This window comes from Ixodes scapularis, unplaced genomic scaffold, assembly GCF_016920785.2.
Source record: "Ixodes scapularis isolate PalLabHiFi unplaced genomic scaffold, ASM1692078v2 PGA_scaffold0__279_contigs__length_252992795, whole genome shotgun sequence".
In the NCBI taxonomy this organism is placed as follows: domain Eukaryota; kingdom Metazoa; phylum Arthropoda; class Arachnida; order Ixodida; family Ixodidae; genus Ixodes; species Ixodes scapularis.
Window position 1 is genome coordinate 101,917,945 of NW_024609835.1, and position 11,729 is coordinate 101,929,673.

At 44.9% G+C, this 11,729-nt stretch overlaps 1 protein-coding gene across 1 annotated transcript; it reads left to right on the top strand.

Moving 5' to 3' along the window:
* The first annotated feature begins 642 nt into the window (after window positions 1-642).
* LOC115330426 lies at window positions 643-1,556 on the top strand. The gene is made up of 2 exons (XM_042292573.1): window positions 643-1,363; window positions 1,500-1,556. The coding sequence occupies exons 1-2, from the start codon at window positions 725-727 to the stop codon at window positions 1,554-1,556; spliced, it is 696 nt and encodes a 231-aa protein (XP_042148507.1). The 5' UTR covers window positions 643-724.
* Window positions 1,557-11,729: the final 10,173 nt, after the last annotated feature.

The following is an 11,729-nucleotide window of genomic DNA, read 5'->3' on the forward strand; positions in this document are numbered from 1 at the left end:
CTTATTGCCTGATTTAAATACGACGCCCACACGACCTCTTTGATTCTGAGACACTCAGCATTAGGTTCGGTGTTCGGAAGGTCACGCAATATTGCTTTGCTCTGTCGCGAACTGTTTAAACATTTGTGAAGGGCGGAAAAGCGTTTCCTGTGCTTTCAGATAAAGCTTCAAATAACTGGCAACCAGGATTTTAAGACACATTATGGCCAAGTGTCGTTAATCTGAAGCGTAGCTTATTTAGTGGCACTAGCTCAACGAATCAGACTCAGATATTTTTTCTCCAGCTACGAACTTCCAGTTTGGGCAGGTCGTCCAGGATAGAGTCGTGCGTGCGTCCAATCGACATATTTTTGGGGACCGATTAAAAAATCGATTAACCGGTTAAAAAAATTCATCGCGAGTAAAGCCTTAATCAATTAATCCTAAGGTTGATCGATCAATTGCCCAGACCTAATATATATATATATATATATATATATATATATATTGTGATGAAGACCCTTATCGTCGTCATCGGGCATCGTCATATCTACCTCATCATCGTCATCACCGATAGCTCGTGTGGCCCGTGCTCGAAACCGCGGGCCAGTTCGAATATAATCATCACTGAAAGCGGTCGTTGAGCTTCTGTCTTCCTGACATTATTGGTGGAGGTGCGGGGTCACGATCCCAGTAGCGACGTTCCATCACTCTGGAGCTTCGTCCCAGAAGGCGAATAGTGACAATGACCAGCAGTGGCCAATCCTCCTCCGCTGCCTCTGCAGCTGCAGTCAGCCCTGCCCCCAGCCAGCTCCGACATCCCAAAACCTTTGCCGGACTCCGAGAGGACGACGTGGAGGACTGGCTGGACGTCTACGAGCGAGTGAGTCTTTATAACAAGTGGGACGACCAGGCGAAACTGCGGAATGCTATTTTTTATCTCTCCGATGTGGCCAAGATCTGGTTCACCAACCATGAAGATGAAATCGTGACATGGCTGCTATTCAAAACCCAGCTAGCCGAAATCTTCGGCAAACCCGCCAATCGTAAAGCTGTAGCTGAACGAAAGTTGGCAGCACGAATTCAATCTTCTGGCGAGACGTATACTTCCTACATCGAGGATGTCCTCGCACTTTGCCACCGTTGCGACAAGGACATGTCGGAGGCCGACCGAGTCCGCCATGTAATGAAAGGGATCTCTGAAGAGGCATTTAACGTCCTTCTTGTGCAAAATCCCACGACTGTTAAGGACATCACCACGCATTGCCAAAGGCTGGATGAGGCCCGCAACTCCCGTCTTCAGGTTCGAGCACTGCATGACGGCTCATCAATTACCATGCCTTCTTTATCGACCGATACCCTGAAGCAAATGATACAGAAAATTGTACGAGATGAACTTTCACATTTTCTCCGACCTGCTGCAAGTCACCAGACGATTGAGAGCGACGACAGCGGGTTGCGCCGCATTATCCAACAGGAGATTGCTTCTGTCGTCACACCAAAAGAGACTTCCCCTAAAGTCACCGATGGACTTCGAACTTCTGATGAAACTTCTCGTTCGGGAGTTCCCCAACTGATTCCGGACCTTCCTGCTCTGGCTTCTATCTCGCCTGGTTTTAACAGGGGTCCTTTACCCCCTTGGAGCAGCCGCCCGTGCACTTATCCCAACTACGGATCCTGGGGATATCGGCCGCGTCCAATCTGCCATTATTGTGGGATTACCGGCCACGTGGCACGAGTTTGCCGACGAAGACAACAGGACTACGAAACCCGCGACTACTATAGTCGAGAGCGAAACAACAGAGGGTATTGGAACCAGCCGCGGGATCAGTCTCCACCCCCGGATCCCTATCCAGCACGTCGTCCGGAAGCTCCACGGCGCCGCTCCCCATCTCCATATCCTCGCTCTTTCTCACCCATGATCTCGAGGAGAGACGCGCGGCCCAATACGGGAAACTAGGTTCCGCAATTGTTGGAGGAGCAACTGCGTCACGGGAGAGTCTTCATCATCCTCCCTCTGACCCATCCAATCTCATCGAGGTACATATCGACGACTTACTCCTGTACGCTTTAGTTGACACAGGGGCGGCTACTTCCGTGATAAGAGAGGACATTTGCTTACGTCTTCACAAGGTTAGAACACCCCTACATGGTTGTTCATTACGGGCGGCGTCCACAGACATCATTCATCCCACCGCTCAGTGCACGGCTCGCGTTTTCATACAAGGTACGTGCCACACCATTCAGTTCATGGTTTTGTCATCTTGCACACACGACCTGATTCTAGGCTGGGATTTTCTTCAATCTGCTGAAGCTGTCATTAATTGCAAAGGCGTCAGTTTGGGGGATTCAAATAACCGCGAGTCTGATTCCATAATCGTTGAAACCAAATTACGGGCCTGTGAGGATACTGTCATTCCCCCGCTAGCATCTTTCCTGATGAATTTTTCGAGCGAACTAAGCCTTTCGGGGACTTTTCTAGTAACTCCTCTGTCTACCGTCTTGCTATCGCACGGGTTCATCGTACCCTATGCCCTATCTAAACTTACCGATGGCAAAACAGTACTCCCTGTATGTAACGTTACACACCAGCCACTTCTTTTCGTAAAGGACACAGTCGTCGCAAGTATCGAACCACATAATTCTTTGGAACTTGCTTCGCTCGAATCAACACATCATTTTGACCCTCCAACGTTGCCTGTTATATCCAACCAAATACTTTTGAATGCCATTGACTCTGACCTGGGAGAGGTTCATAAAAAGCAATTAATTAATTTATTAACTCGTTTCCAATCGTGCTTTGACGTTTACACGTCCTTCACAAGCACAACAAACTCGGTAGCACATACGATCAATACGCCTCCTGGAGAAATAGTTCACCAACGCCCATATCGCGTGTCTCCTTCAGAACGCCGTATTATTGACCAAGAGGTGTCAGAAATGCTGCGTAAGGGGATCATCCGTCAATCCTCGAGCCCCTGGTCTTCACCAGTAGTCCTTGTAAAAAAGAAGGACGGCAGCATACGTTTCTGCGTTGATTACCGTAGACTCAATAAGATCACTCGCAAGGACGTATACCCTTTACCACGGATTGATGACACATTAGACACCCTACAAGGACCCGAATATTTTTCATCCCTGGATTTAAAGACCGGCTACTGGCAAATACCAATGAAGGAAGAAGACAAAGAAAAAAACAGCTTTCATTACAACTGACGGTCTTTTTGAATTCAACGTGATGCCTTTTGGCCTTTGTAATGCGCCGGCAACATTTGAGCGCATGATAGATAACGTTCTCCGTGGCCTTAAATGGCACATATGCCTTTGCTACCTTGATGACATTATTATTTTTTCTCGTACGTTTAACGACCATCTCCTTCGCCTGTCCGAGGTGTTCGTTTGTCTCACAAAAGCTAACCTCCTACTCAACACAAAAAAGTGCCACTTTGCCTCTCGACAAATTAAGATACTTGGGCATTTAGTAGATAAAGATGGCATTCGGCCCGACCCAGACAAGCTCAAGGCAGTAAACGAATTTCCTGTTCCTCTTAATATCAAACAACTTCGTAGTTTCCTAGGACTCTGCTCGTATTTTCGCCGTTTTGTACCTCACTTCGCCCAACTGGCTGCCCCACTTACACGGTTGTTACAGGCCAATGCACCATTCATCTGGTCCCCTGAATGTCGAGACTCATTTCACTCTCTCAAAGCCACTCTCCAGTCCGATCCAATCCTGGGGCACTTTAATGACTCTGCCCCTACAGAGTTGCACACCGACGCCAGTGGATATGGCCTTGGTGTTGTTCTATTGCAGAGCGATCCCAACACACTAAAAGAATATGTTGTGGCCTATGCGAGCCGAATGCTCTCCGCCGCCGAACAGAATTACACTATAACCGAGAAAGAATGCCTAGCTGTCGTTTGGGCCATTAACAAATTCCGGCCATATCTTTACGGAAGACATTTTACTATTGTGACCGATCACCACGCGTTATGTTGGCTTTCTTCCTTGAAAGATCTCACTGGCAGACTTGGTCGATGGACGCTTGCGCTTCAGGAATACAACTACACAGTAGTATACAAATCTGGGCGCAAACATACAGACGCTGACAGCCTATCTCGATGTCCAGTAGACAAACCAGATGAACGGCTTGAAAACATGGATGACGTTTTTGATGTCTCAGCACTCCATTTTGACTCTATTACACATGAGCAATCCAAAGACCCATGGATCAAAGGCATCATCGACCACCTTAAGAAACCGAAGAACTTCGTTCACAAAAAGTAGCGAAAAGAGTTACAAAACTTTTCTCTCCAAGATGGTATACTCTACCGGCACAACGTTTCCCCTTCAGGACACCGCTGGCTTCTCGTAGTTCCTCGCAATATGCGCACTGACATTCTTCGATCTTTTCATGATGACCCTACTTCAGGACACATGGGGTTTAACAAAACGTACGCTCGCATTAGGCAACGCTACTTCTGGCCGCAGCTTCAGACAACTGTTTTTAAATATGTTCAGTCCTGCTTGAAATGCCAACGTAGAAAACGTCCAACGACTGCCCCTGCTGGTTTGCTGCAACCATTAGTTTGCCCCAGTGCGCCTTTTGAACGAGTAGGAATCGATTTGTTCGGTCCGTTCCCCGTTTCTTCTCATGGTAATCGGTGGATAGTCACGGCCGTTGACCACTTAACTAGATACGCCGAGACTGCCGCGCTTACCTCTGCGACATCTGAAGAAATTGCTCAATTTTTTGTACACACCATACTTCTACGTCATGGTGCGCCACAAGTCCTCTTAAGCGACCGAGGACGGCAGTTTCTTTCGAGTACACTTACAGCTATTCTGAAAGCCTGTAACGTAATTCATAAAACAACATCATCATATCATCCACAGACAAACGGTTTAACCGAACGTTTTCACAAGACCCTTGCAGACATGATATCCATGTATGTTTCCCCCGACCATACGAGCTGGGACACTGTACTCCCGTTCGTAACTTTTGCCTATAACACTGCCCTCCAGTCTACCACGGGCTACTCCCCTTTCCATCTAGTGTAAGGACGCGAAGCATCATGCACAATGGACACCATCTTTCCTGTCGCTCCTTCAATCAACAATCAGAGTGAACTCCTAGAGAACTTCATTTTTGGCGCCGAAGAATGCCGCCAGCTCGCGCAGCTCCGCACGTCGCGGCATCAACAGGTCACCAAGGACCGCTATGACAAGCACCACACGAACACGTCTTACTCCCCTGGTGACCTTGTGTGGGTTTGGACACCAGCCCGACAACCTGGCCGAGTGGACAAGTTCCTCCACAAGTACATCGGTCCCTATCGAATCACCGAGAAAACATCACCTGTCTCCTACCTCGCTGAGCCCATTTCTTCCTCCTCGGATGGCCGCCGTCGACCTTCGGAAGTTCTACACGTGAACCGCTTGAAACCATACCACCCACCACTGCAATAGCTTCCCCCTTCCCCCCCCCCCCCCGAGGAGGGGGGTAATGTGATGAAGACCCTCATCGTCGTCATCGGGCATCGTCATATCTACCTCATCATCGTCATCACCGATAGCTCGTGTGGCCCGTGCTCGCAACCGCGGGCCAGTTCGAATATAATCATCACTGAAAGCGGTCGTTGAGCTTCTGTCTTCCTGACAATATATATATATATATATATATATAAACGCAGTAGCCACAAACCGGAAGTCTGTCGAATTTTTTGTTCTCGACTTAAGAATTTTAAAAGAGGCCGCGGCGGAAAGCAGTGTTTTTCACATCCGTCGTGGGCCGGATGTTTCGCTCGATCTCCTACCGTGGATTTTCAGTCCACATTATATTACGTTTTTTCAAGCACTCTGTGAGCATATTTAAAAAGCTCTAATGAAATGAAATAATTTTAGGCGTTTTGCTTTTTTTTGTAAAAATGTCAAAAACGCCCCCTCGGTTAGTTGTTGACGAAATTTGAAAATTAAATTCTGGCGATCTAATGGGGTTAAATCAATATTTGTTTATGTCTACGGAGAGCCCAAAACACCCTCTTTATATTTATTATAAAATTACGCAACTGTATGAAATATCCTTTTTGGGACGTTTACGTTAATGTTATGCGGAAATCAAAAAGTACCATTTTTAAAATCAATTTTCTCAAAAAGCCCATATCTTATTTTTCTTTATTTTTTGGTAAAATGTAGATATGATAGTTGTCTACTCGAAAATTAAGTCGAGAAAGTGTGTATTTTGTTTGTATGCGCTATATTTAAGCCTCAAAATCGGAAAAAGACGTCTTCGTTTTGCAAGACCTAAGTCAGACATAGGCACCCGTGCGTTTCTATGAATTGTGAAAAAGTTCTCTTGAATTTTTGTTTGCGTTTTGCAATCAATTATAAACGTATTTTGTGGTATTGAATAGTTATTTATGTTTTTATAAGAGAGGGAAACAACCAGAAGCATATCAAATCAGCAGGCCTAGTACAACTTCAATATCGAAGAGGCACATGCGTTGTATTGTTTCGATTTATAAAACTTTCACTGTAAACTAGCATGACTAGCTATTGGATCTCATATTACTAAGACATAGAAAGTCACCACATCATTGATATATTACATACAATTCTTTCGAAACCAAACGCTACGGTTTGTTCACCTCAGATCGCACAGATCACCAAGGAATGGTCCTTTCACTTCCGCAATACACAAAAGTGATGACACAGACACGGTCTGAAACACACGAAGAAATTGTCACGGAGAGGGGTAGGGAATAAAAATAAATAAATAAGAATAAAATTACCCAACTCCAATCTTAACGAAAATTGCGTTGAAAGAAAATAAACGATTTAGGTTCGAGTGGTGGCAAGGCGATAGGTCCACGCCTGGTGGGGAGTCAGACAAAAAATTCGACGACACGTAAAGGTAAAACAAACAAAAAAACATAAATTTAATAAACACGGAAAACCTCAGCCGCACATGGCAAGAACAAAAACGAACTTCTCCGGGCATTCCTTAAACGGGACACAACCAAATGCGTGCGAACTCGCTCTCTACAGCAGCGTCAGGCCGCTACGCCATGACGAAATAAACCCAACAACTAAACAATGCTAACAAACAGTTAGTAAGAAAACATTAAAAAAAACGCTCAGCAAAACCGCATTCGAGAAACAAAGTTCAGCGGGGCGAAGAAACAGACACGAAATAAAAAAAAAAGTCTTAGCTGACCGACGCCGAGTCCAGTCTCACAACACTGAAGCCTGACAGGATGACGGCGTCCAGATGATGCTCGAATCTATTCTTCACTCCGTTCCGCACAGCCACGACGGCTGTGCGGAACAAAGTGAAGAATATATTCGAGCAGCGATGCGCGAGAAGGTAACCGAGATGTAACATGCCTCGACCTTCGTATCGGGCGAGAAGCTTTCGAGGTAGTTACTGAAGTTAGTCAAACTTTCTCTTTCCCCTTCCCTTTAAAAAAAAAAAAAAACACGTCAGCCGGCGCTAAGTTTCTATCTCGGGAGAAGGTCAATCTTCACAAACGGTTATAGTTGACAAGGAGGCTGACTTCAGTCCAACTAGTCTCCGGGCAGTATATTTACCAGCACGCTCGTGTTTTTTTTTGTTTTTTTTTTTAATGTCATTCTTCGGGTTTTTCTGTTTCCAAAAGAGATAACCCTTCGGTGCTATCGGATCTCCGCGGAGAAAGATAGAGCACGTCCGTTTCAAGGGATAGGGCGCTCGAAGCTTGGGCAAATACGCGGTATCGTTTCACGGGTGCACGGATGGCTGGTTTAAAAATTTCCCCACATCCCTGACGAAAACAGCCCATTTTCGTGTGTGCGTCTGCGACATTTTTGTCCCGCGCTGCCGGTTTTAGCGCGTACGCGGCGTTGTTTTGGCCGGCAGAGCGGTTGTTGACCGCCGATATTGTAAGGCCGTGGTGTCCTCATCCTTTCAGGCAACAATTCCTTTGTTTTCCCTTGTACAATACTGCGACTGATTGACTCCTCCTTTGTGACCGTCACTGTTCACCGCGTCAACGACACAATCGTACCATTTCACTCCTCGTGACACAGGGTGCGCTGCTCGCTTTACTGTCACGGGTCGTCCTATCTAACACAACGAGTGCGAAAGGTCGTGGTCATCTGCTGGTTCCGAAAGGGCGGGACGTTCATATAGGCCAATGAAGGCCCCGAATCAATACGACGTCTGCCGATTTCTACACGTTAAAAATTTACGACGCCTGCTGGTCAGTTAAGAAGTGTTGCTTTCTATTTTGAACTCCTCCAATGCAGCTTGTCGCCTATACAAAATTTAAATAATGAATAAATATAACAGGGTGGAACTACTGTATTTTATTTTTATTTGGGAACTTTGAAAAAAGGCAAAAATATTTCCAAGTTTGTAAGACGCGCAATTCGCAAGTCTCTTTCAAGCCGTAAAAACACGTTTTTGTACGATATTGATGCTTAAATATACAACATACAAACAAAATCCACACTTCCTCGACTCGCTTTTCGTGTGGACAACTATTATATCTACATTTTAACAAAAAATAAAAAAAATTTATTTTTTGAGAAAATGAATTTCGAAATTGGTAGTTTTTTTTGTTTTTTTTTCGTATAACAATAACGGAATTGTCCCGAAAAGGATATTTCATACAGCTGAGTAATTTTATAATATATATAAAGCGCGTGTTTTGGGTCTCCGTAGACATAAAAAAATATTGATGTAACCCAAGCAGATCGCCAGTATTTAGTTGTCAAATTTTGTCAACAATTGACCGAGGTGGCGTCTTTGACATTTTTACAGAAAAAAAGAAAAACGCCTATAATTATTTCATGGTATTAGTACTGCTCACAGAGTGCTTGAAAAAAGTTAATAAAATGTGGACTGAAAATCCACGGCGCGAGATCGAGCGAAACATCCGACCCACGACGGATGTGAAAAACACTGCTTTCCGCCGCGGTCTCTTTTAAAATTCGTAAGTCGAGAACAAAAGAGCCGACGAGCTTGCTGTTTGTGGCTACTACGTTTTTAGAGACAACGCCATAACTTATATTTTTTTCAGCGAAATTAAAAATTCCATTCTTTTCGCCTGCACGATTTGAGGTGAAAACACCCATATATATTGTAGCGGTGCTGCCGGGGCGCGTGCTAGAGCCCACCGAGGACGACGACGAAGCGCGTGCAGACGGCGCGTGACACACTTCGAATTGGGTCTAATTTGGCTATGGACGTCCTTTTGTAAATTAAAAACCTAACATTTGGTGTCAGAAGTGGGATTTCTGGCATGGCGCCTCAAGTTACCAGGAAAGCACCTCTCGGGAAGATTGTCCTCTGCAATGCGGTAAGCGCCGGCGTCCCATGGAGCCAATGGAAGGCGGCTGGATTGCCTGACGCCGCAAATCTTCATGCCGGAACCGCCACGAACAAGTGACCATTTCGCCGTGTTCCCCACGACTGTTCTGTGGCCGTGCAATGAAGATCCTGCGTTGGCCTATGGCCACATTTGCTACCCAAAGCTTCAAGACATCGAGGCGCGTAAGTGCGCGCTGGACTTGAATGTTTTTCTGGCTGTCGATCTGGCCATTCGGCGGATGAGGTCATCAGCAGCAACGTAAACATAACGTTCTATCTTCTCCTGGACTTTGGCCTTACCGGTACTTTTCGTTTTCGGTGTTGGTTTTCAAAATGCGCAAATGTGCAGTGATGCTTTGCACCGATATGATTTGTGCCGGCAACGGAGTTCTTATCAGACGTGTCACCAGGTGTGACGAAAACGAGCAAGCGGCGGCCAAGTGAGAAGTCTCCGGGCATCAACTTCAAAAAGCGCCAATGTGCTGGATTTTGGTGTTGCGGAGGAACTCTCACAGATGAGCATCGGCAACGACACCTGCAAAAAGAACTGTCTATCTTTAATGGAACGTGGCTAGATTGTTTAGCAGAATTAACCAACCCAGGAAGAAACAGCACTAAAAAACTCGGAGGGGAAATAGTGTAGCGGTGCTGCCGGGGCGCGTGCTAGAGGCCACCGAGGACGACGACGAAGCGCGTGCAGACGGCGCGTGACACACTTCGAATTGGGTCTAATTCGGCTATGGACGTCCTTTTGTAAATTAAAAACGTAACAATATATATATGGGTATATATATAGCCGTGAAGCGGGGGGGGGGGGGGGGGGGGGGGGGGTTGAGCTAAAGCCATTCTCTCCTTTACGCCCCCTCCCCCCCCCCCTCTTCAAGCCGAAATATATTCCTGACAACGCCGCTAAAACGCCCTACTGACTGAACCCACGCAGAGTTTAGATTCTATTAAAAGTATCAGGCATATCACTGAAAAGAAAAAAAGAAAACACGAATGTGTTTCTTTTTATAGTTTTTCATTGCGCCTGGACATTAACACGAAAGTAAGGGCCATTGTAGCAAGGTGTGCGGAGTGCCACTAGTCGTTAAGACAAAATGCCTCAATTGTAATCGTCATGGTTGACCGTTTGCTTTTCTTTCATAATTTAAAACACAATATTGCAGCATGTATTTTTGTAGATCTAACTGTATTGGTTGTAAGGGGTTCATCACGTAAAGTTTTAAGTAAATCAATTATTATTTAAAAAAAAATATTTTCTGCGCGGAAATCGAGTAATTTTGAAATTTTTGATTTTTAGAAACCTTCGAGTGCAGTGCAAACGAAAAGAAAAACGCACGCACTAGTAGAACACCGAATGTTTTCTTAAAGATCAACGAATAACGAAACATATTACACAGAAATATTCAACTCAATAACATAATTATAAAATGTGTTAAGTCGGCTAATATACTTCAATATAAAAATTTGCTCAAGAAGCCAGATTTTTTATTTAATTTTAATTTTAATATAAACTAAACTGTAACAACTTTAACTACATCTCCTAGCAGTTTTGGCGCGTCCTCCATGAAAATGCCGGCGTTGTAGAAACCAGTATTTCTTTTTTTTTTCCCGTGGCCCGCAAAGTTGCATCAACTTTGGCACAACTGGGAAAGTCATTGCTTCCAACTCCTCTCAGACTCGAAATTAATCGCACAAAACGAGGAAGTATCTGGCAAAAGTAGGGCCCCTCCCGTTGTGCGAACATGTTTCATTATACCTCATATAAATATTGACTCCTATTAAATAGGGCTGTCCTCATTTGAACACACCTAAAATATGCATAAACATGACCAATGTCGTAATTTTGCACTTTTGGTGCTTCTTGATGACTACATCAGATTTCAGCGTCGGCGGCGTATAGACACAATTTGAGAGAATGTGGGAGGGTGTAGCCCGAAATACACTAGAATTGAGAGGCTGTCCTATGCCGTAACATTTATGTGTAGACACGCCTATCTCATGTATATTGAGCAAATAACGTTTTTCGACAGTATTCTTGACTAATTCCCGTGAATTTCCGATCTCAATCGGTAATTTTAGTTCTCAATGGTCCTGCCAGGAAACGATGGAGACTTCCTGTCTGAACGTGGAGAATGGATTACCGATCTTCTCGTGCAGCTTCCAACTTCATATCGGGAGATGCTTCAGTATGCTGACGAATGAAAAGTTTAGCATTTGTAATATCGACCAAGACTCTACGCGCATTAAATGATGCTTGAGAAAGTAATAACCGTAGCGAAATTCTGTTCCATTTATTTTTTATAAAATAAAGTACATGGAAGGCTGAGGACGATATAAAAAAAAAGTAGACAGGGCGACCACTCCACTCGCAATGAGACGTTCACCAAAAAG

Bases quoted from the DNA above. Each gene is read 5' to 3' on its own strand.
- LOC115330426 (XM_042292573.1), top strand. From the start codon at position 725: ATGACCAGCAGTGGCCAATCCTCCTCCGCTGCCTCTGCAGCTGCAGTC. The intron at 1,364-1,499 runs GTACGAGATGAA...CTTCCCCTAAAG, and splicing joins AGCAAATGATACAGAAAATT to TCACCGATGGACTTCGAACT.